At 39.2% G+C, this 26478-nt stretch overlaps 1 protein-coding gene across 7 annotated transcripts in view; it reads right to left on the bottom strand.

The window, feature by feature from the left end:
- Nucleotides 1–26131, bottom strand: part of LOC118399441 (ras/Rap GTPase-activating protein SynGAP-like) — a 95847-nt gene extending 69716 nt beyond the window's left edge. For 2 of the 7 annotated variants that reach the window (XM_052472109.1, XM_052472110.1), the window contains exons 1-3: nucleotides 25734–26130; nucleotides 9149–9282; nucleotides 2485–2602 (exon numbers count right to left, since the gene is read on the bottom strand). In XM_052472109.1, the coding sequence (XP_052328069.1) occupies nucleotides 2485–2602; nucleotides 9149–9282; nucleotides 25734–25755 (274 nt within the window). In that variant the 5' untranslated portion in view covers nucleotides 25756–26130. Of the gene's footprint in view, nucleotides 1–2484; nucleotides 2603–9148; nucleotides 9283–25399; nucleotides 25469–25733 lie in introns of all 7 variants that reach the window. The other 5 variants (XM_052472112.1, XM_052472111.1, XM_035795530.2 and 2 more) reach the window with 5 other exon arrangements.
- Nucleotides 26132–26478: the final 347 nt, after the last annotated feature.

Raw genomic sequence — 26478 nt, 5'->3', positions numbered from 1 at the left:
CCAAATGTTCAAAGGCCTGAAGCAACAACTTCAAAGAATAACCGCGCTCTTAAATTAATATTGAATGGGTGGTTATGGTTTCATCCACTATATACCTGCAGCATCAACCTAGCAGTTAGTAGTCAGTACCCAGTTGGCAAAATGTGTCATTTGATGTCATAATTGTTGTAAACCTCTATTCTGGTGATCATAACCAGACAAAGATTTATTTTCTCTTTATAACATCAAGATGTCTTTGGAAAGACTTCTTATTTTGGTTATCTAGTCAGATACCAGATTATTGAACCAAATTACAACCAGATAAATACATGTATTGCTACATTGGCATTTACAAAACTTAAAGGTAACACACTTTACCACCTGACCATGAAGTCACAACATCATAATGCAAAATGTACACATTTCATCGACATAGAATAATAGGACAATTAAAAGTGAAGAATTTGTGAACCAATTTGTGAACCACTAATAAAGTAGCCAGCATTAAATGTTGATGTGGAAAAATGACTTATTCCCTTCATCTGTAATTATATGAATACATATTGCAGTCCCACTGTGAAATCCACTCGAAAGTACTGTTGAATTAGAAAAAGTGTTAATGATCATAATTGCACATTACCACCATCAGCCAATTCCATGGGGCACTATAGACAAATCTGAAAACCTTTTTAGAAATATCTCCAATTCAGAATATACAAATGTGCCAGTGTCGTTCCATGAAATGAGTGCCTTTGGTGTCCCTTTGATATTTTAAATAGAAATTGTGCAGCAATATTGCATTTGAAATGCCTTTATATTCAATAAAGTGCCCTTTTAATATGGACCACATGGATAATTAAATAAATCAGATTTGTTAAAGTGCAAAAATGTAGCATTTTTAAATGTGCCTCCATGCACCCTCTGTGACTGCCAGGAAGATTTAACATGCTTAATCCTGACATTTCTCCACGTTTTCACCATCATTGTAAAGCCTTAGTTATTTTATTGCTGAGACAAAGTCATTTCTGAAGATGATTATTTATTTCATGTGATTAGTGATTCATTGACGTCTGTCCCTCATTTTAAGGTCAACCCTGTTATGTGAACTGAACTCTCATTTTAATATGGTGAAACTATTCCTTTTTAATTATTACTATTCCTTTTAAAAAACATTTTTTTTTCAAAAGAAACATTGAACATCTCCTAGGCAAATCATAGCGTAAAAGCAGGTGAGCTGGTTCTACTCTTTTTTTTTTTGGCAGTTTTCTGGTGTTTTGTGGTGGAAAACTGAATGGGTTAAGCATAACATGTTAAACCATGTTTCCTGTAGATAGTCAGCATAGATAGACAGGCTAGAAATGTTTTAACAATAAAACACATGTTTAAACTTGCATTCAACTGCCCCTCCCTGTTGCATACAACAAGCGTCTTTTTTCCCTGTCACAAGGGAATTTATAGCTGATTTAAGATTAAATTGTCAACACAGCTACTTTATTTGGCACTTAATAGGCACTTAATAGGCACTTACTATCGTGATCTTTTTGAGATGGTAAACATGTTTTTTATGAACCTGAACATGTGCTCTTTTATGACAGAATGTTAAAATTAGATTATATTATTTTTAAGTTACACATCTCAAAAGGCACCTAATTGGTGCAACGACCCACCAACTAATGTACAGGTAACAGAGTATTTTATTTTTTTTTACCTTTATTTAACTAGGCAAGTCGGTTAAGAACAAATTCTTATTTTCAATGACGGCCTAGGAACAGTGGGTTAACTGTGGGTTAACTGCCTTGTATTAACAAATGTATCAACAAAGCCAATAGATATATTCTTAGAGACACAATCATAGTTACTTAATTCTGTTCATGAAAATCATTAAATGATTGTTATCAATACGCATGTCTTCATCTCTGTACATGAGTATGGTATACATGCCAGCCATCAGGGAACGCAGCCCCCTTAGCTTGTTTCATGGTGCAGTTTGAATACAAATGTATTCAAATAATTGAACTATTCTATGCTTCCAGCATAGTACTATAATGAAAAATACTTATCATTTTTTGAAGCTGACAAATACCAATACGGTCAAAGTGTTGTTTGACATAGTGCATCACGTCAATGCATCACTTAAACAACAAAAGACTACAGTACTTAAACTGCAAGTGGGCACTTCTTATTTACCATATTCAGCTACTGAGGGTTTATAATACACCATTTGATTTCACTGACACATAAAAAGGCACATAAAAAAGGCACAGAGAAGGAGTGCAGAAAAGAAGGGTAACCAACAGTATGCTTTCATAGTGGTGTATTTAAATAGTCTCCTACAAATACAATGGCTTGGGAAATGCAAGGATGCATGTACCAAACCAGAGCTTGCAGACATCCAGAAAAATAAAAAACTATGTATTTGAATTGGTTCTATTGAACTGCAATACACGTACATTGTTTGCACTTTGCAATCCAATACACATCTTTTTCGGTATGGCTTCTACATACCTATCTCGGGGTCCTGACTTCTCCCCTCCACCGGCACACTGACTGTCCTTCGGAGCAGCTTGGTGCGCTCACTGCGCTGAGAGCCTGGGCGACGCTCATGCATCAGTAAAGGGTGAACCTAAGGTAAGAACAGGAGGTCAGATGGGTTTTCAGCCTGACCTTGACCTATCTCTTAAAGGGAAGAAGTCAAGATTGTGCCTTGGTCACTCCACGCCTGACCATCGTCGCTCCTCCTAGCACTTCCACTACATACTGTATAAATCACTTGTGTTGGGCACAATAGCCTCACTTCGTTTAGCTGTTGTCCTGTAAGAACAAAGTGATGACACAAGATCTTAAACTATGGATCATTTCATTTATGCTAAATGATCATATCAAACCAGAGCATATACTGTATAAGAAAAAGTTAGTTGTGTAACACAGCTACATCTTTTTTTATTTGTATTTATTTCTGTCAATTTCACAGGTGTAAATGTTTCAGAGTTAGCTTCATATGACTTGATATTTATGTATTTAGCGTAATAAAGCAATAAACTGAAAAGCTCCCCTCCTGAAATCCAGACCGTTGAGAGTTGAGCGTCTCAAGGACCAGTGGCATTTTCCACCCACACTTAAAATAAAGGCTCGTACAACACATTCCCAATGTGCTTTACAGAGGTGAGAGGTCAAATTGCTTTTCAACACACAAAGCCTCACCCAGAAGCACTTTGTCTCTATGTGAAACAAATAGTTAACAAAGTGAATAGGTTGGCATTAAAGCTACATTCAGGTATTTAATAAAACAATAAACTGCCACTTGCATTGGTATACAGCTGAGGGATGGGGATAGGGAAATGTAACCCCTCTTATATTATTAAACAGCACAGACTGACATCCACATTATCGTTTTACACATTTAGAAAATATACATTGATTGTTTATATTTTTGTTGCTTGTAAACAATGTAACCTTATTTGGATTATAATATAGAATGGATGTTGTGCTAAGCTCATGATGCATTTAGAAGCTATATGCTTTAGGAATCAATTGGTAAATAAATATCCATTCATTTAAATTACCATTGTACAGATTTCCAAATCCTAGACTATACCTTTAATGTTTTGTAGGGGGTGTGTTCTGGCGGCAGAGAAGTCAGGCACAGGAGAGCCAAAACTGATTTACAATGGCACAGTTTAACAAACAAAACCACCGTAAACAGAACAATAAATCAATGGGTAAACAAAACCCGTTAAACACCAGTATAACGTGCACAAGCACTACAATAAACAATTCCGGACAAGGACATGGGGGGAACAGAGGGTTAAATACACAACATGTAATAATGGAATTGAAACCCGGTGTGTGGGAAGACAAGACAAAACAAATGGAAAATGAAAGGTGGATCGGCGATGGCTAAAAGACCGGTGATGTCGACTGCCGAACACCGCCCGAACAAGGAGAGGGACTGACTTCGGTGGAAGTCGTGACATGTTTGTATTGTGTTTAAAAAAAAAATTGTATTGTATTTAATGTTTTGTATTGTATTTCATCGTATTACTAACCATCAATCAGTCTTGTGTCATTTCCAATTGTGAAATCGTGAGACCGGAGGCAACTCAAGTCATTTTAACTATGTAAACTTCAGAGCTGCCATTATCTCTTCAAATTCAGGCTTCTTGACCTTGTCTCTGAAAATATGAATTTATCATATATTGTAGGTTACTGTGACCTCCAAAACCATGCCGCACATACTGTACTAAGTGTCATATATCATTTGTGAGCCATTCTTATGTCCCCTATGCTCTCTGTAAATGCTAGCTTTGTTGATCCTCTTATTCGTTGAAATTGTAACATTTTCCCAAATATTGCATTGAATTAAAATACTCCATCCCACATATTTCATTGAGTTCATTTGACTATATATAGTTGTTTGACATACCACAGAGAGAAAAGTAGATGGCTCAGTACAACCTCAATGAACTTGGAGAGCTACTGTACATTATATTTAGTGGGTTCTGCTGTTAGCTGTGGCAAAGAGCCCTTGGCTAAGGGACAGTGAAAGGACAAGAGTGTGTGGCCCGAAATAGCTTCTCCCACAGTTATTTCCCCAGACAGGTGACATGAGCCAGCACTGGTAACTGCATCACCAGAAAGTGCTGAAGTTCAGAGAGAGAGAAATTATATTCGCATTTGCCATAGATACTTTGCCATAGTAAATAGCAGAAAACACAAACAAATTGAGCTCAGGTAACGTTAACAATGACAAATTGCCATCCCAATTGACTTAAGATCTACTAAGTTGAATGTAAGTTGAATAGCATTTTCCTTTATTCAGTAATACAGTACTGCACATATTTTTTAAGTGCAGCGAGTAAAACACATATTGGGGATGTTTTGTATGACTAATTAATAATGAACTATATTAAATGCTTGTACAGTATGTTCTCAGATCAATATATTAATGTAATCCCCTATCCCACCCAGATACACACTAAAGGAAAAGGTTACATAAGTAGAGGAATTCCTCTCATTTTCATAGAAAACCCTAACCCTCAAACAATTCACATGAATCACCTGTGTATGATTACGATCATATCAGGTTAAATTTACAATAAAAAAAGTGTTTCCCTGAGTAGGGGGTCTTTGCAAGAGTACCTGCCATATCAATTTAAAAGAGGAACGATTATTTTGGGATACCACATTGTAAAGTTGAATAATGTCTCCCCCCAATGGCTTGTTTTGGGACTTCATCTCTCACATCTGGGCTGCCCTGTTATTGATGGGCCCGTGATGTATTCCACAAATCTGCCCAGTTCTACTTTCCTACTCAGAACTAACAAAACACTGATAAATTGCATTGCATCATCAATGCATTAGCTTGTGCTAATTTCCAGCATCTGTCCGTATATGGGTTGTAAAATAGGCGTATTCAAGTGGGGGATTAAAATAGAAAATACAACAAAATGGTATCCTACAATAACATGCTTGCAGTTCTTTATACTAGCTATTCCTTAAATCTGCTCTTACCCACTTGATGAGACACCTCTTATTAACTAAATAATTCAATACTCCCACTTGGACCTAATGGAAACATACAGAACTTAAAAGAAACATAATTGAGCTAGGGATATAATGTGGATGTACCGCTCTATGGCTGCGTTTACACAGGCAGACAATTCTGATCTTTTTTTCACTCAAAGGAATTTTGATCGATCAGACCAGCTCTGCATGAGATCTGATGTGATAGGTGAAAAGATGAAAGACAATTAGTGCTGTAAAAAAATCAGAATTGGACTGCCCATACGACACCACATTCAATACAACCTGTATTAGCTGCCCACTGCGGTACCTAGTTTGTCGCCCCTGTCTCTCAATCGGAGACTGATAAAGACCTAGGTAGCCTGGTGTACGGACTCTCTAATAGCGTTATAAAGTTTAAACACATCACCTTTAATAGGGTTTGGCCCTGAAAGTTCAGTAACAGAAAAAAGTAGGACCTTGCCTGGATACTCAAATTATCTAAATGGTACCTTTATTGGTTAAGGACAACACTCCAATCCAAACAGGGTTTAGGTGTGTTAACCTAGTGCACCATACCCATATACGGAAAGAATTCAGACCCTTTGACCTTTTCCACATTTTGTTACGTTACAGCCTTAATCTAAAATTGATTAAATTATTTTTTCCCTCATCAATCTACACACAATATCCCATAATGACAAAGCAAAAACAGGTTTTTACAAATGTTTGCAAATTTGTTATAAAAAAAAAACTGATATCACATTTACGTAAGTATTCAGACTCTTTACTCAGTACTTTGTTGAATCACCTTTGGCAGTGATTACAGCCTCGAGTCTTCTTGGGTATGACACTTCAAGCTTGGCATACATGTTGGGGAGTTTCTTCCATTCATCTCTGCAGATCCTCTCAAGCTCTGTCAGATTGCATGGGGAGCGTTGCTATACAGCTATTTTCAGTTCTCTCAAGTAGAGGTCGACTGATTATGATTTTTCAACGCCGATACCGATACCGATTATTGGAGGACCAAAAAAGCCGATACCGATTTATCGGACAATTTTTTAAATGTTATGTATTTGTAATAATGACAATTACCACAATACTGAATGAACACTTATTTTAACTTAATATAATACATCAATAAAATCAATTTAGCCTCAAGTAAATAATGAAACATGTTCAATTTGGTTTAAATAATGCAAAAACAAAGTGTTGGAGAAGAAAGTAAAAGTGCAATATGTGCTATGTAAGAAAGCTAACGTTTCAGTTCCTTGCTCAGAACATGAGAACATATGAAAGCTGGTGGTTCCTTTTAACATGAGTCGTCAATATTCCCAGGTAAGACGTTTTAGGTTGTAGTTATTATAGGAATTATAGGACTATTTCCCTCTATACCATTTGTATTTCATTAACCTTTGACTATTAGATGTTCTTATAGGCACTTTAGTATTGCCAGTGTAACAGTATAGCTTCCGTCCCTCTCCTCACTCCTCCCTGGGCTCGAACCAGCTACACAACGACAACAGCCACCATCGAAGCAGCGTTACCCATGCAGAGCAAGGGGAAGAACTACTAGAAGGCTCAGAGCGAGTGACGTTTGAAACGCTATTAGTGCGTGCTAACTAGCCAGCCATTTCACTTCGGTTAACCAGCCTCATCTCGGGAGTTGATAGGCTTGAAGTCATAAACAGCGCAATGCTTGACACACAACGAAGAGCTGCTGGCAAAATGCAAAGAAAGTGCTGTTTGAATGAATGTTAATGCGCCTGCTTCTGCCTACCACCGCTCAGCCAGATACTTAGATACTTGTATGCTCAGTCAGATTATATGCAACGCAGGACACGCTAGATAATATCTAGTAATATCATCAACCATGTGTAGTTAACTAGTGATTATGATTGATTGTTTTTTATAAGATAAGTTTAATGCTAGCTAGCAACTTACCTTGGTGTACTGTATTCGCGTAAAAGGCAGTCTCCTTGTGGAATGCAACTAGGGAGAGGCAGGTCGTTATTGCGTTGGACTAGTTAGCTGTAAGGTTGCAAGATTGGATCCCCGAGCCGACAAGGTGAAAATCTGTCATTCTGCCCCCGAACGAGGAAGTTAACCCACCGTTCCTAGGCTATCATTGAAAAAAAGAATGTGACTTGCCTAGTTAAATAAAGGTATAAAAAAATAATAATAAAAACGGTAAATCGGGGCCCAAAAATACAATTTCCGATAGTTATGAAAACTTGAACTCGGCCCTAATTAAATCGGCCATTCAGATTAATCGGTCGACCTCTACTCTCAAGAGATGTTAGATTGGGTTCACGTCCGGGCATTGGCTGGGCCACTCAAGGACATTCAGAGACTTGTCCCGAAGCCACTCCTGGGTTGTCTTGGCTGAGTGCTTTTTGTCATTGTCCTGTTGGAAGGTGAACCTTTGCCCCCATCTGAGGTCTGAGTGCTCTGGAACAGGCTTTCATCAAGGATCTATCTGTACTATACTCTGTTCATCTTTCCCTCGATCCTGACTAGTCTCCCAGTCCCTGCAGCTGAATAACATCCCCACAGCATGATGCTGCTACCACCACGCTTCACCGTAGGGATGGTGCCAGGTTTCCTCCAGATGTGATGCTTGGCATTCAGGCCAAAGAGTTCAATCTTGGTTTCATCAGAGCAGAGAATCTTGTTTCTCATGGTCTGAGAGTCCTTTAGGTGCCTTTTGGCAAACTCCAAGCGGGCTGTCATGACCCTCTTTCTGAGGAGTGGCTTCCGTCTGGCCACTCTACCACAAAGGCCTGATTGGTGGAGTGCTGCAGAGATGGTTTTCCTTCAGGAAAGTTCCTCCCATCTCCACAGAACAACTCTGGAGCCCTGTCAGAGTGACCATCGGGTTCTTGGTCACCTCCCTGACCAAGGCCCTTCTCCCCAAACTGCTCAGCCTGGCTGGTCGACCAGCTCTAGGAAGAGTCTTGGTGGTTCAAAACGTTGTCCATTTAAGATTGATGGAGGCCACTTTGTTCTTGGGGACCATCTAGGTACCCTTCCCAGATCTGTGCCTCGACACAATCCTATCTCAGAGCTCTACAGACAATTCCTTCGACCTCATGGCTTGGTTTTTGCTCTGACATGCACTGTCAACTGTGGGACCTTATATAGACTGGTGCGTACCTTTCCAAATCATGTCCACACAGGTGAACTTCATTCAAGTTCTAGAAACATCTCAAGGATGATCAATGGTAACAGGATGCACCTTAGCTCAATTTTGAGTATCATAGCAAAGTATTTGAATACTTATGTGAATAAGGCATTTTTGTTTTTAATTTTTCATAAATTTGAAAATGTTTCTTAAAATCCTGTTTTCGCTTTGTCATTATGGGGTATTGTGTGTAGATTGATGAGGAAAAACATTTTATTAATCCATTTTAGAATAAGGCTGTAAAAATAACAAAGTGTGGAAATATTCAAGGGGTCTGAATACTTTCTGAATATACTGTACCTGTAGGTAAATAAATCAGTGATCAATGTGGACTCTCAACCCATCAGGTAGACTCTAGTCAATCAAATACATTCACTGACCAATTAAGGGCTAGGGAGAAATGAAAATCAGCAGGACTGTGGTTGTCTGCCATGTTCTGCATGTGCTTGTCTCTGGTGAACAAGATGGAGGTATTCATCCTACCTCCTCCTGGTCAAACATGTAGCGCTGACTCCCGGTTCTCATCGAGCGGCGTAGGTTCCAACCGGGGGAATCATAAGCCAGGCCATTGGAAGGGGTCTGGGGCCGCGAAGATAACGGGGAGGCACACCTTCCATCTTAGCATGAGATAAAAAGGAATTAGTGAATTAACTTTGTATAGAAAAAAAAAACAGCACAGCAGCTGGGATCAATAGCACAATTGACAATGCCAGAAAAATAATACTTTATTTTTTCTCCAGGAGGTAGCAGCAGAGCTTCCATTTTGTACTTGTTATAAATAGAGTTGGCAATCAGGTCTACTGATTGTCCTAAAAATAAAATAGACCTGTCCTCAATTCAGAAATTTGTCAAAAGTAAGAGACCTGATATATATCTATGTGCTGCCTCATGATACAGAAACTTGCTCCTGACCATGAGGGCTGTTCTGGCTCGGACAAGGCTTACTTATAATATATACATTTTATATATCATAAGTTGCTTGTTTACTGGCAAGTTGCAGATACAAACAGCTAATCCTCTTTCACGATTAGTTGTCTTTCTCAGTAGATGAAAACAAACAATTTAACACCACCTCGCATCCCTGCCTCATTTATTTTGGGGTATTATAATAAAGTAAGGAAGTAGTACACGAAGCCGCATTCTTCAAATACTACAGATAAATAATGTTACCCAAGAAGTCTATATGTACCACAGCAGTGTGCCCAAATCTAGGAGACAGAGATGCATAACAAAAACTACAACATTGACATTAATAAAACGGACATACTCTTGCGTATTGTATTTGGCAATAAAGCAAACATAATGATGTTGATGGAAAAGTATGTGACATTTCAATTCTGTGTTAATTCTCCATTGGTGCAATGACAATGATAAAAAATAATAATAGAGAACCATTTCTCTAATTTGCCGTTGTGCTGGGAGGAAAGCCAAGCAACACAATTATTATCCACCTACTTGGAGGTATGGGGATTTTCATACAAGAATGCAATACTGTATATACAATTGGACTGTGTGTCATATTTTGTGCACTGTTAAAGATGTACATCCAGAAATAGAGAAGGAGTGCACAGGAAGCTAAAATTCTGCTCTGGCGAGGTCACTTCCGCAACGCCCACTCCTTCACTCGCTCTCACTCACACACACACCCCCAGCCCATCGCCATGGCAACTGAGAAAAGAATAGACTAAGGGACTGCTGGAGGGAAAGATGATCTGCAAAGGATAGAGCGAAAGATTCCAAGCAGGATGAAGAGAGAAATGGAAAGAGGAAAATGGGTTCGAGAGGATAGGGCTAGCGTTCCAAAGGAGAGGAAGAGAAGAGAACATCTGATAGAACTAACTACCTAAAGGGGAAATTGATGTTTGTGAACCATTGACAGTGGAAAAGGTGGAAGAGAGAGATAGTAGAAGGGGGAGGAACTAAAGGAAAGGAGGGCACAATGTTTTAAGTGACGCCCACACTTTGTCTCCATGGCAACCCTGATACACGTGAACAAGTGACTAGTCTCCTCCCTCTCTCGTCCTCTATAGTCTTTAAATGTACAATATCACATGTCATATGTAGGAGGCCCTGCAGATTCCAAAGGTAGAAACTAGATATTCCACCACTGTAGTTGTGTGTGGGATTGTGATAACCTTGACCAGTACACACTGGAAACATTAGTCTACTTCATAGTCACAATCACATTTTTCCTTATGGCTTACCCCTCCCCCTCTCTTTTTACCCATCTGTCCCTATTTCCTTCCCTTTCCTCCACTTCACTCCCTGCATTTCACTCTCTCCCACTCTCCCAATTTTTCTAAACTAACATATGGAATTGTTTTCAGCTGGTCATACCAAGGATCACTTAGCTATTTGAGTTTGAATTTTAAGACCCATTAAGGTATCAAAAAATATATATTTTAAAATGATTTGATAAAACATTGAATTTGGCATTACTGCTATTAGCCAATAGAAACACAGTGAATAACAGATTCTAAAGAAGTGTGTTGTGAAGTATCTGTCCTATATCTGAGAAGTATAAGAAATATTAGATTTTTTTTCTTATTTTTTTTTATCATGTAATTATCCCATTATTTTAGGCACTGAACCATGTCCATATATACTTCCATTCATTTTTTAAACTGGTACCGGGACCTTCAGAGGAGGCTTGTGTGTGTCCTTGAGCAAAACGGAGAACACCATCGTGTTTGTTAGTCTCATCTTTCAATGGAGTGGCCATGATAGTTTAGGTCAAACTGTTCGAACACTACAGATGTTTTCGTGAGAAGACCGATTTTCGGGATGGCTCGTGGTCTGATAAACACTGCTCTGGCTCTGCCACCTTTCACCACAGCTGTAGAAGGGCGATATCGGCAGATGCAGTGGATTGATGGGGATTTTTTTATTATGTAAATTGTTTTATTATGTTGTGCAATGTTGTTACTGTAGCTAAGTTCACTGCGTGAATCAGGCCTTCGTGCTCGAATTGCAAATAAACCACAGCATTCTGCAGCAATACACCATCACATCTGGTTTGCACTTAGTGGGACAATCATTTGTTTTTCAACAGGACAATGACACAACACACCTCCAGGCTATGTAAGGGCTATTTGACCAAGAAGAAGAGTGTTAGAGTGCTGCATCAGATGGCCTGGCCTCCAAAATCACCCGACCTCAACTCAGTTGAGATGGTTTGGGATGAGTTGGACCGCAGAGTGAAGGAAAAGCAGCCAACAAGTGCTCAGCATATGTGGGAACTTCTTCAAGACTGTTGGAAAAGCATTCCAGTTGAAGCTGGTTGAGAGAACGCCAAGAGTATGCAAAGGTGTCATCAAGGCAAAGGGTGGCTACTTTGATGAATCTCAAATATATTTTGAGTTGTTTAACACTTTTTTGGTTACAACATAATTCCATATGTGTTATTTCATAGTATTGATGTCTTCACTATTATTCTACAATATAGAAAAGAGTGAAAATAAAGAAAAATCCTTGAATGAGTAGGTGTGTCTAGATTTTTGACTGGTACTGTATACCTATGCACCACATCATTGTCCGCACTGCTCTCACAGACACACCCACACCTGTAAACAATTGATCTGATTCACATTAAGACCATGGTCACATCCATGCTAGCGCTAACGAGGTATGAAGTAGAAATGCTCCATTGATATCATCAATGGAAAATTGTGCCAAAACATATCAACTGACCAAGGCTTGAATTCTATCAAACCCGCCATAGCAATATGTATTCATGTGTTTGTTTACAAACATCACCACTTCACCTCATGCACACACACATACTTCTTATTCTGAACAATGATAGCATACCTGTGTGGTGAGTCTACCTGGTAATAGTTGTAGGTCTTTATATAGTAACTAAGACCAATGGCCAGGCCATATGAATCAGGTTTTATTGGGCAGCATTGGGAACCACAGCACTTGATTGTGTTCACTTAGTTGTTAATGAGTTGCAGCTAAGTATAGACTTTTGTCAATACATTAGCCTCAAAAGACCTACGTACATCTGACTACATCCATTGCTCTACTACATGACTGCTAGGGTGGAACAGACTGGGACAGAGTAATGTTTAAAAGTAGCGATCTGACATACTCACAAAAGGTTATAAGAAAGTGGCCAGATTAGCAACAGGAAAGAGCTTGTGTAAAACAATACAAGGCCAAGACAAAAGCCAATGCACACAATGGACTACTATGGAATATATTTTATTTAACCTTTATTAAACCGGAATGTTCCATTGCTGTTTGAATACTATTTGATCCATTTAAAACAACTACAGTGCTGCATAAAAACATAAATATCAAGAAATACCCACCATCATTGTAAAACTTGAAGGCTTTGTCATCCAGACCTGAAAGGGTAGCTTTAGCCTTGAACTCCTCTATCTGGATAAAGTACTCTAAATTGAACAAATTCTGGAGATTATTCCAAGACCAAGAAAACCAGAAAACTACATTTTTAAACTTTTGCATTTACAATCAACTCCAGCAGAGTACATTTCTCTTTCAGTTGTAGTCCTTTGAGTTATAAGGGTGTAAAGCTTTATTTAAATATTTCTTCATTTGTAACATTATAGTGGTTTGCAATGTAATATCCAATCTCTATTGGAATCCAACTTGCAGGAAGTTATCCAGCACTTTTACATTTCCCCAAATTTGCATTTAGCATACCTGTCATTGTAGGGAAGAAAATACAGTATTTGGAGACTACCTACACACCATGTAAATTTCATAGTTTTGATGTCTTAACTATTATTATACAATATAGAAAATAGTACAAAAATAAAGAAAAAACATTGAATGAGTAGGTGTGTCCAAACTTTTGACCGGTACTGTATGTGTGAGGGGCATCAAGTCTCAACAGGTCATGATACAAAGTGTCTGACAGGTGCAGTGCCAACTGATGCACGCATATAGATTATATCCCTAAAATCAGTTGTGGCAGACACTAGTCTTTTCTGTGGTCAAAAACTTTGCCTTAAAAAATAAATAGGATATAGGCTATGGAGAGCCACGGTCGGGTTCTCTTGGGTATATCAACTGTAGTTACATAGACCAGAGACCTGTGAAAGTCTCCTGTAGCACAGTTGGTAGAGCATGGCGCTTGTAATGCCAGGGTAGTGGGTTTGATTCCCGGGACCACCCATACGTAGAATGTATGCACACATGACTGTAAGTCGCTTTGGATAAAAGCGTCTGCTAAATGGCATATATTTATATATTATATATTATAAAGTCGAACAGGAACCAACTTGGACTGGAGGGACACGTTTGAATTTTGGGCCCAGACCGGTTTGGATCCCCGGTAGGGTCAGTATACAGGTTCTGAGGGACCTGTGAAGACCTTTACTGCATACTGTTTGTATGCGGGATGGATGACTGTGTGAGCTTTGGTGGAAACTATCACCCTCAGCACTTAAAGAGATCGCAAATATTGTGGATACATTAGAACTGGCTAATTTGGGTAGCTACCTTGAAGAACCTTGAAGAAATGTAAAATATTATCTTGATTTGTTTAACACTGCTTTTGGTTACTACATGATTCCATGTGTTATTTCATAGTTTTGATGTCTTCACTATTATTCTTCTATGTAGAAAATAGTAAATAATTTAGAAAAACCCTTGAATGAGTAGGTGTGTCCAAACTTTTGACTGGTACTGTATATGTAACAAAAAAGCTGAAAAACGAAAAATAATTGCTATTTTTTACATCGGAAGAGGGTGCATTCCAGTTGAAGCTGGTTGAGAGAATATGAAAGAATATGTTCTAAAAAATGATTAAAAACAACTACAGGTGACATTATAAACTATCACTCCAACACTAAACATGTCAAAATGGGTTGGTAGTGTACGAATGTAAAGATGTTTTTATATAGTTTAACATGGTTATTTTTTACAGCTATAAACCTTTATCTTGGCCAGGTCGCAGTTGTAAATGAGAACTTGTTCTCAACTAGCCTATCTGGTTAAATAAAGATGGGTTACACATACAGAGAGGCGCTGTTTGTTCGCTTGGATGCTTTCGCCGGTGAGATACATTCAACCTCTTGCGAATTGAAGGACATTTATGAAACACCGAGAGACAAAAGACAGATTATTTTGTATGTTTTATTCATTTTTTTCTTGGTCATTCTTGGGAGGGAAGGGTGGCTTCCCTTGGCATCCATGAATACATGCCCCTGCAAGTGGCCAATGGTGTCACACCCTGATCGGTTTGTCTTTGTACTTGTCTCCGCCCCCTTCCAGGTGTTGACCATCTTCCCCATTATCCCCTGAGCATTTATACCTGTGTTCTCTGTTTGCCTGTTGCCAGTTCGTCTTGTCAGGTCTTACCAGCGTACTTTCCTGGTTCTCAAAAGTCTTTGTTTCCTAGTTTTCCCGGTTCTGTCCATTCTGCCTGCCCTGACCAAGAGCCTGCCTGCCGTCATGTATCTATCTGCCTGACTCTGACCTGATTATGAACCTCTGCCTGTCTTCGACCTGCCTTTTGTCCCATGTTATAATAAATCATTGAGAACTGTACTATCCGCCTCCTGTGTCTGCATCTGTGTCATATCCTGAGTCGTGATAAATGGTGACTTTAAAATACACTGCTCAAAAAAAATAAAGGGAACACTTAAACAACACAATGTAACTCCAAGTCAATCACACTTCTGTGAAATCAAACTGTCCACTTAGGAAGCAACACTAATTGACAATACATTTCACATGCTGTTGTGCAAATGGAATAGACAACAGGTGGAAATTATAGGCAATTAGCAAGACACCCCCAATATAAGGAGTGGTTCTGCAGGTGATAACCACAGACCACTTCTCAGTTCCTATGCTTCCTGGCTGATGTTTTGGTTACTTTTGAATGCTGGCGGTGCTTTCACTCTAGTGGTAGCATGAGATGGAGTCTACAGCCCACACAAGTGACTCAGGTAGTGCATCTCATCCAGGATGGCACATCAATGCGAGCTGTGGCAAGAAGGTTTGCTGTGTCTGTCAGCATAGTGTCCAGAGCATGGAGGCGCTACCAGGAGACAGGCCAGTACATCAGGAGACGTGGAGGAGGCCGTAGGAGGGCAACAAACCAGCAGCAGGACCGTTACCTCCGCCTTTGTGCAAGGAGGAGCAGGAGGAGCACTGCCAGAGCCCTGCAAAATTACCCCCAGTAGGCCACAAATGTGCATGTGTCTGCTCAAACGGTCAGAAACAGACTCCACGAGGGTGTTATGAGGGCCCGACGTCCACAGGTGGGGGGTTGTACTTACAAAGCATTATATTTGGGGCAAATCCAACACAATACATAACTGAGTACCACTCTTCATATTTTCAAGCATGGCGGTGGCTGCATCATATTATGGGTATGCTTGTCATATTCAAGGACTAGAGAGTTTTCTAGGATAAACATTTATGGAATTAGAGCTAAGCATCCCAGAGGGAAATCGGGTTCAGTCTGCTTTCCAACAGACACTGGGAGACACGTTAACCTTTCAGCAGGACAATAACCAAAAACACAAGGCCAAATATTTGCTGGAGTTGCTTACCAAGATGATATTGAATGTTCCTTAGTGGCTTAGTTACAGTTGTTACATAAATCGGCTTGAAAATCTATGGCAATACATCAAAATGTATAGCTACAATCAACAACATACTTGACAGAGCTTGAAGAATTTTCTAAATAATAATGTTCAAATATTGTACAATCCAGGTGTGCAAAGTTCTTAGAGACTTACCCAGAAAGACTCAAACCTGTAATCACTGCTAAAGGTGATTCTAACATGCATTGACTAAGGGATGTGAATACTTGCATAAATTAGATATTTATTTCATTTTCAATACATTTGTAAATAAATGATCAATTTTAAATTCAGGTTGTAACACAACAAAATGTGAAATAAGTCAGGGGTATGAATACTTTCTGAAGGACCTGTACATAGGGAATTCATAACACCTTCATGACCAGGCATGATACTGCAATACTTAAAGGTATCTTTCATAACAACATTCCTAACACATTTATCAGTGAAAGGCAGTTCTCAAAATATAAGTCTTGTAGAACATTTTCTACAATGAAAACTGTCAATCTATCCAACCTCCTGACACACAACGGGCTGGGATCAGTCTCAGAGCACTACCCTTGTAGTAATTAGGGGTTAAACGCCTAGATGCCAATAGGTACTTATCACAGTAGGAGGCCATTCCTTCTCTTACTAGAACTAAATACGTACCCCCTGTGCACTGACATGGTAACGACAAACTTGTTGTTTCTACTTGTACAATCACAATAGTCGACAGTGGCCGACAACTTGACTTTGAGCCAATCAGAAGGCACAAACCTACATGTGGAGGACCGACAGGAGTGACAAGAAAAATTAAAAGGACAGGGCACTTTTTCCAGTCGAATCTACCTTCTTTTCATCAGAATTGTTCCAACTAAAACAATAGAGCTGCATAATAAGGCTTAAGTCTTTTTTTCTTGAGCAAGTTTTCTTGGCGTATTAAGTTAGCTAGCTAGCTGGCTAATGTTAGCTTGCTAACTGAGCGAGGCAGTCACGCAGACTTCATATGAAACAGATGGCGTAGTAAGTGCAGCACAATGCACACCACTAAATGCTTTACCAAGCCAGCTATCTGGCCACTGTAGCTAGTAACATTATAATTAAATCACAATGGCTGCCCATGAAGCAGCTGCCTGTAGCTGGCTGCCGAGAGCAAATGCAACGTCTTTACTTTACTTAGCTAGCACAACAGCTAGCCAGCGAATCATGCTAATCATTTAGCTAATGTAATCCCCCTACTGTAACTGAGCTTTGTAGGATGTAAAACAGGGGTGACCACATACTAAAAAATAACCAAAGGAAGGTAATTGTCGTATTTTGTATTTGGAAAATGTATATTTTTACAGTATAAATTACCTTCGGGCTTAATTCAGTAATGTACAGAAATATAACTCTTTAGACTGGAATCAAATGTAAGGCATATAACTCAGAATAAACCCAAATAGTATGGTGCAATACAATTCAGAAACAAAACCAATCAGTATGGCATCATGCAAGAGAAAGGGCTTCAATCAGAAACAAAACCAATCGGTATTTTATCATGCACGAGAACTAGAATTCATTAACTCATAGTTAACTCAGTAATCCAACATCAGAAAAAATATAAACATTCAATAAAGTATAACCTGGTTGCAACCTTTAAAAACCTGGAGTACCCCTCATTATTATTCAGCTCTGAAATGTAACAATTATCTTACTACGTTGCAGTGCTTCGTCCCTCAACGGGACTAGATGAACAAGAGCAAGTGCAGTCCTTGTGCTTCTCTCTGTGTGTGTGTGGGTGTGTGTGAGTTCTGGGAGCAGGAGTAAAAAATGCATCAAGAGCGGTCCGTATTCAGTGCAGTGATAGGAAACAGAGGGCAAGCCAGATGACGTTTCGTCACGAGACCAAAACTACTCTGACACACAATACAACTGTCTCAATAGCTACTCTGAACACACAGTAACTCTAGAATTGCTGGTATAGATGTCGTTATCTGGTCTCGTCACTTGATGATCAACTCTTCTTAGCCTCTCACACAGTTTATACTCTACACACACATTATTTACAGTCCAGCAAACGGTCACAGCTGTCCGCCATTCACTGGGGATGAAAGTCTTCTCAGAAACACACAGCCTGCTCTAACTTCAATACCAGACCAGTCCCCTCAGGCCCTCAGGCTTGCTATTGGTGGAAACGGAATGAACTTATGCTCTGCCCAATTTAACTGCCCCGTTTGTGCCATCTTCCCTGGCATTAATTGGTAGTAGTAGAGGGCATGGGCTACACTAATGTTAGCCAGCTAATTAACCTTTCTAGGGCAGGCGTTCCGCTAGCGGAACCCCTCGACAACATTCTGCTGAAAAGGCAGCGCGCGAAATTCAAAAATATTTTTTTTAAATATGTAACTTTCACACATTAACAAGTCCAATACAGAAAATGAAAGATGAACATCTTGTTAATCTACCCATTGTGTCCGATTTCAAAAATGCTTTACAGCGAAAGCACAACATATGATTATGTTAGGTCATAGCCAAGTCAAAAAAACACACAGCCATTTTTCCAGACAAAGATAGGAGTCACAAAAAGCAGAAATATAGATAAAATGAATCACTAACCTTTGATGATCGTCATCAGATGACACTCATAGGACATCATGTTACACAATACATGTATGTTTTGTTCGATAATGTGCATATTTATATCCAAAAATCTCAGTTTACATTGCGCGTTACGTGCAGTAATGTTTTGATTCCAAAACATCTGGTGATTTTGCAGAAATACTCATAATAAACATTGATAAAAGATACAAGTGTTTTCTCAGAATTAAAGATAGACTTCTCCGTAATGCAACCACTGTGTCAGATTTAAAAAAAACTTTAGGAAAAAGCATAATCTGAGAACGGCGCTCAGAGCCCAATCCAGCCAAAGAAATATCCACCATGTTGGAGTCAACAGAAGTTAGAAATAACATAAATAAATAATATAAATATTCACTTACCTCTGATGATCTTCATCAGAAGGCACTCGCAGGAATTCCAGTTCGACAATAAATTACTGATTTGTTCCATAAAGTTCCATAAAGTCCATCATTTATGTTCAAATAGCCACTTGTTGTTAGCGTGTTCAGCCCAGTAATCCATCTTCATGAGGCGCAAGACCTTCGTCCAGACAAAAACTCAAAAAGTTCCATAACAGGTCGTAGAAACAAGTCAAACGATGTATGGAATCAATCTTTAGGATGTTAACATAAAACATTAATAATGTTCCAACCGGAGAATTCCTATGTCTGAAGAAAAGCAATGGAACGAGAGCTAACTCTGTCGGGAGCGCGCGTCACGAGCCTGAAACACTCTGCCAGCCTACTGACTAATTCAGCTCCCATTCCCCCCTCCTTTATTGCAGAAGCCTGAAACAAGTTTCTAAAGACTGTAGACATCTAGTGGAAGCCGTAGGAAGTGCAACTTGACTCCATAAACACTGTGTATTCGGTAGGCCAAGCTTTGAAAAACTACAAACCTAAGATTTCCCACTTCCTGGTTGGATTTTTCTCAGGTTTTCACCTGCCATATGAGTTCTGTTAACTAAGAGTTCACAGACATCATTCAAACAGTTTTAGAAACTTAAGAGGGTTTTCTATCCAATAATACTAATAATATACATATATTAGCATCTGGGACAGAGTAGGAGGCAGTTCACTCGGGGCACGCTATTCATCCAAAGTGAAAATGCTGCCCCCTAAAGCAAAAAGGTTAAACATGTAGCTATGCGCTGTATTAATTTTTTGTGTCATCTTGCTAGCTAGTTATATAGCTGTGGCTATTTGGCTAATATCAACAAGGGATTTCTAGAACTATAGCAACATCAGCGGAGCTAGTTAGCTAGCTAGCATTGACTAGACCATAAAGCAACATGTCTTTTTTTTGTATCAGTAATGATAATTAACTTTTTTTATTTTTTATTTTATTTTTACACAATTATGTATTTACAACGCATACCACATATCACTCTCAATCAACAACAAAACACACCACATGGGGCTAGGGTAACCACATGTCCCAGTTTGAGCGGGACAGTCCCACGCATTTTGTCCCTTTGTTCCCTCAACCAAACAATCATGTCCCACATTTGATCAACAAAAATAAACACCACTCATTTAGAAAAAAGTTGATTTGTCTCATATTTGAGTGAGACATTCCAACCTGTCTCTTGGAGTTATGTTGGCTTATGACAAGATACTGTATATATATCTTAAGGATGTGGTACTGGTGATGCTAAACACTTCTTTCTCAGATGGTTGTTGAAATTTGAAATTCTGTGCAGCGCAAGATGAGTGGTTGGCCAATGTCATAGGCCTATTGTCAACTAATCACGTTTCTCAAATCCTTTTGGGTTAAATTCCAGTTAAACCTCAACAGGACAGTTAGGACTAACTACTTACAAAAAAACGTGCTTTGGATGAAGACCTACAGAAGTAGGCATAAGTAAATAGCCGTATTAGACAAAGAAATAAGGTAATTCTGTCAAACTTATGGGTCTCTTCATTCTCAATAGTTGCTCATTCAACACAATGCTACTTCTCTCAATCCCCGTTTTAAAACAAGTCACCCTTCCTAAATGTTTTACCATCCAGAAATGTTTCCTTTGCCAAATATTCCCAGATTTTGATAAAACATTCACACATGTGGTGTCTTATTTTCATCACAAAATGTTGAGCGAGGCAAAGAAATAGGATAGGTGCACTTCAATTAGCTTGTTTGGTGCAGTTGGAGCAGGGATTGTAGTGCTGCTGGAGAACACCGGAGTGTCGCTCCGCCACTTCTCACAATGGTGCTTTTTTAGTAGCTAGATCAAAGCTGAATCAGTGTCTTGGAAGATAACATAATGATGAATTGGTATTCTATATAACACAAACAAATATAACAGCATAGTATAACGTTACTGTTACATCAACAGGAATGTTTTTGTTCTCATGCGGCCACTATGCAAAATGTACTTGGATTTAAACAAAATACAGGAAGGCTGAAGGCTAAGGAATAGTTTGTTAACATCCTGCTCTAATTTGTTCACTAAACAGTAATTCAAGAAGATCTAAATGCATATTCCCATGAAACTGATTGAGATAAAATGACTGGTATGCTTAGGCGACACTGTCCTGCGAATGTCCCACAAAATCATACTGTTGTTCCAGATGGGTATTTTAAATGTGGTCACCCTAGATGGGGACCCGTGTCTGAACTCACTCAGTAACACTAGTATCTGTCCACCTCACACCTGCCAGATTCCTTCAGTCAGCCCTGGATTTACACTGGCAAACTTCTACTTACTCTGAGTGTATGCATGAAACTGTTTCTTTTTGTGTGCATGCTGCTGTATCAGTAAATGGGTGGGTGTGTTGGGGTGTGTGCCAGGGAAGTGATGATGCATTTCCTCGGGGCTATTACATTCCTTTCAGCCGATCTATGAATCAAGGACAGATTACTATATTCTGCATCTCACAGGACAAAAACTGCATTTCCATTTCTCTCTAGTTGAAATGGAACACACTAGGTTTGTTTCACAGGGTGAGTAACTAATTGTCTTAGAGTAATTCAGGGTCCACAGATGCTGAGAGTTGATAGTCCGACATCCCATTGTGACATAGCTACGAGGGTCTGAGACCACAGTCAAAATTCCCTCCCCAAAATGCCCAACCAAAGCCACTTCCTGTACACGTCCTCTATTCATTTTTATACAATGGGTAGGTCTAATCCTGAATGCTAATTGGTTAAAACCACAATCCAGCTGATGTCTATTTAAGCAATAAGGCACACAGGGGTGTGGTATATGGCCAATATACCACAGCTAAGGGCTGCTCTTAGACACGACACAACACAGAGTGCCTGAATACAGCCCTAAGCCATGGTATATTGGCCATATACCACAAACCCCCGAAGGTCCTTATTGCTATTAAAATCTGGTTATCAACGTAATTAGAGCAGTAAACAAAATGTGGGTCATACCTGTGGTATACGGTCTGATATACCACAGCTGTCAGCCAATCAGCATTCAGGGCTCGAGCAACCAGTTTATAATCCACAAGTCACCAACGGCTGAATCTATTAAAATGCCTATTTACTCTGTTCCATCTGACTGCACAATCCACTGTCTCACCAGCCCAGCCAAGCAATTTATAAACTTGATCTCCACTGTAAAAAGCATCTAGACATTATCTCACATTCTTTTAGACTAACATTTAGTTTTCAACAGCAAAGATTTGTATAGACTTAGCTGTCTCTCTCCAACGTTTGCAACATTGTTTCAAGATTCAAATTCGATCTCCAGCTGTCCTTTAGTAATGAATGTGTCGGGACGAAACAGACAGACAGGCAACGTTTCACAGCCATTCGAAATCATGAATCAGCTGGCATCATTTTTATGGATATATATTTGACAAAGAAATATACATTGAAAAAAGGTCAAATGAAACCAAGTGCAACTTGCTTGCAGTCTTTCCAGCTTCAGTTTGAAGTGATTGTGTTGGCTAGCTTCTCTGAACAACAGTGTCCTGACGAGTGAGCACATTTTCTATGCCAGGCGAAAACGCGCCTCGTTGGCTCATTGTTATGGATGCATCCAAATAAATGTCACTAGAAAACAGCTTAAACAAATTCAAATGCAGCGACTTTGCTGTTATTTTGGCTGCCCTTTTCGACGTGACTGTAAGTTAGCCGTAGTTGGCAAGCTAGCAAGCAAGGGATAAGAATGTTGCCAGCCATGAATGACTGGGGCGCATCCATAGATACAGAACAAAAAGACTGAATGACTGGGTCGTGTCTCTGGCAACCGAACCGATAGAAGGAACGACCAGCTGGCTTAGGTAGCAACCCTAGATTTATTTTTGGGCTACATCTTGTGGAAGGATAAAATCGTTTGAATAAATTCATCAAATAACGTTTAATGAAAATATGTCAATCATTGTTTGAATATGTTGGTAACCCGTTGCATAAAATTGAAAATGCCCTCGAAGCAGTGTTTTGAGGATACATTGGCACGGATTGCCGCCCTGAGATTGGGTATTTATTGGTTTCTTTTCATTTTGATAAGGTTATTGTAAAAAGGTGCACATCTAAGGTTAACGATTTTAAGGTTGGCACATTAGATTTGGGGTGGGGTCACAAGAAATTATTGGGGAATAAATGTGGTCCCTAGAAACTCTTGCTAAGCAATGGCGTCCCCGCTGAAAAGGTTTGAATAACATTGCTTTAAGATGTCCTTACATTAAGTACCCTTCAAATAAAGTGTTACACCCAATCAAAATGTAACACCTGATGAACTGTCAAACAGTTTCATAACATATTTCAACACCCGTCTCTTGAGTTAGGAGTGGTTTAGGACGAAAACCCTAAAAACACGTACCATAATTATGATATTTTCTGATACACTTTATGAGACACTTTAAAGGTCGAATTGACCTTCTCAAAGCTTAGCAAAATCGCAAGGAAGTACCTGTGTATTACAGCAACAAGCTCAATGATTGAGTTACAGCACATACAGTAATGTTAATGTCTCCAGTCATCTATAAATCCAGATAATGTCAAAATGTTTTGGGGAAAGAAAATCGAACATGTTTGACAATTCGGTTGATAAAACTGAGATCATTATATGTATATTCAGATGAATGTCTTCAGAATGTCAAAACATGTGTGTGTGAAGTTGCATGTTTGCTATTTGAAATATTAAGGAAACAAAACTATTATTTTTCAATTTACAAAAGCTAAGCTGGTAAATGTTTATTGTGCTTTATTTTGTGGAGGGGCGTACTCAGACTAAGATTGAGATGGACTTTGAGATTATTAATGTTATATTTGTTATGAACTAAACAAATGAGTTCTGACTGAGAAAGGCCTTTTGATTTCCTTATTATGGTATGAATTAAAGTTTTTTTTTTAACATAAGCCTTAAGGCAGCCCATTTCTGATATTTTGCAAAAATGTTAGAAAAACATCCTATCTGATTGGTCAAGAGACCAATTAGTGAAACAAATCAGAATTGGGCTGCCAGTGTAAAGGCAGCCTAAGTTGCTTCAAACATACACTGAGTGTAGAAAACATTAAGAACACCATTGTAATATTGAGTTGCACCCCCCCCCCTCATCTTTGGCCCTCAGAACAGCCTCAAGATGTCGAAAGCGTTCCACAGGGATGCTGGCCTATGTTGACTTCAATGCTTCCCACAGTTTTGTCAAGTCGGCTGGATGTCCTTTGGATGGTGGAACGTTCTTGATACACAAGGGAAACCAAGCAGCGTTGCAGTTCTTGACACACTCAAAACGGTGCGCCTGGCACCTGCTACAGTACCATATCCCGTTCAAAGGCACATAAATATTTTGTCTTGCCCATTCACCCTCTGAATGGCACACATGCACAATCCATGTCTCAATTGTCTCAAGCCTTGATACTTCTTTAACCTGTCTGCTCCCCTTCATCTACTCTGATTGAAGTGGATTTAACAAGTGACATCAATAAGGGGTCATATAGCTTCCATCTGGATTCAGCTGGTCAGACTATGTCATGGAAAGAGCAGGTGTTCATAATATTTTGTACCCTCAGTGTATATTCATGGTCCGTGTGAGTGTAGTTAACCCCTGACTGCATCACAGTATTAGCATGAGCCTTAAAACTATATATACAAGGTCTGTTAATTATATATTTGCTTAATAGGGTTATTAACCAATTAGTCTAGTAATATATTTACAACATGAAATTAATGCACACCAGATACACAGTTCCGATTAACAGTTCGACATTGAGACTTCCAAAGTTTTAAAGCTATAACACAAACCTGTATTAGTGTGTAACCTGTGTATATCCATATTTAAGAAATAATAAATGATTTCATGTTTTGGGGCTATGCACAACACAAATTCTCATGACCCTCAACTCATTGGTGTAATACTCCAACTCCCATGACCCCCTGCTCCAAATATTCTCACCTCAATTCCACAACTCTTCACCGTTAGGCTATTTCGAAATCTAAAAATACACTATGTGTGCAGTGCAGTGGCTGGTGTAGGATTTAGTAAAATACCCCGAGGCTAACACCTCCCCTCTACAAATGAGAAGTGCACTGTAGAAAGGGTCAGGTTGTGCATTGATAACAAAAATAAATGTCCTATCAATAATTGAATAGTGACTGAACTATACACACTATTGGAACATCAAGTACCTTTAATGCTGTATAATCATCTCAGAGTATTTCAGGACCAACCAGTCACGCATTCAGTGTTTCCGTCAACTGAAATAGTCAAGAAGACGTCCTTTTAAAAAAACATACAGCAACACTTCAGATACAGTGCATAAACGCACAACATTTGGCCACCACTGTTAACAGCAAATCCAATAGTCCAGTTGACAAAGCAACACGATTTCATACCTTACGAAATTATACAACCCGACACAATCTCACAACCTGCACTGTGCCACTTCCTCACTCTTTGTGGGTGATGAGGCAACCAGAGGAAGGGAGATGGTAAGAGCTGTTAAATATCTGGCTATCTTACCTTGCGAAGAGACATAGGACATGGTCTAAAGACATCCAGAGTCACCCAGAGCAAGCTCTCAGCACTTTCAATCTCGTCTGTAGAAATGCCATTAATAAAACGGCTACATAATGATTGGGCAAAGCCTAAGAACCGTTAACTGAGAAAATACAACGGCAATGCATACAAATGACTCAGTCCATCTCCGTTAGAGGCCATTTCCGACGACAGATTAAAGGACATAAATATAAATACATGTAAGTTGTTGTCTACATAGAAATATGGGTATATCACACGAGCCGAAGTGAGTGGGAGAGGGAGGCAAGAAGAGGTGGAGCGTTTGAGCGCTTGCGTGTGCAATGTATTAAGCTACCAAGTGCACGTATAGGCTATCTTAATCGTTATCTGCAAAATGATCATAAGGTCAAAGTCTATGCCCATTGAATTTAGTCCCATTGAATGAAAATCTTTTCCGCGTTCTAGTAGGCGCACGTTCATACACGTTGCTTACACACACACACTTTACAAATAGTGCACGGGAGGTGGGCGGGATAGTGTCCATTTATAGGATACTATAATATAGACTATAATAATATTTTTCACTCTATTTCCTCTGAGTTTTTGATCATTAGTTGAAACAATAACAAAGCGAATCCCCCGCCCCTGTTTCAGTAAAAAGCTTATGGATGGGGCTGGATAAATGTCTCAAATTCGCAGGCAGAGCTGTGTATGTAACTTACATTGCATCAAAAGTATAGTTTTAAAC

The sequence above is a fragment of the Oncorhynchus keta genome, chromosome 20 (genome assembly GCF_023373465.1).
Source record: "Oncorhynchus keta strain PuntledgeMale-10-30-2019 chromosome 20, Oket_V2, whole genome shotgun sequence".
NCBI lineage: Eukaryota > Metazoa > Chordata > Actinopteri > Salmoniformes > Salmonidae > Oncorhynchus > Oncorhynchus keta.
This window is presented reverse-complemented; position numbering and strand designations above follow the sequence as displayed.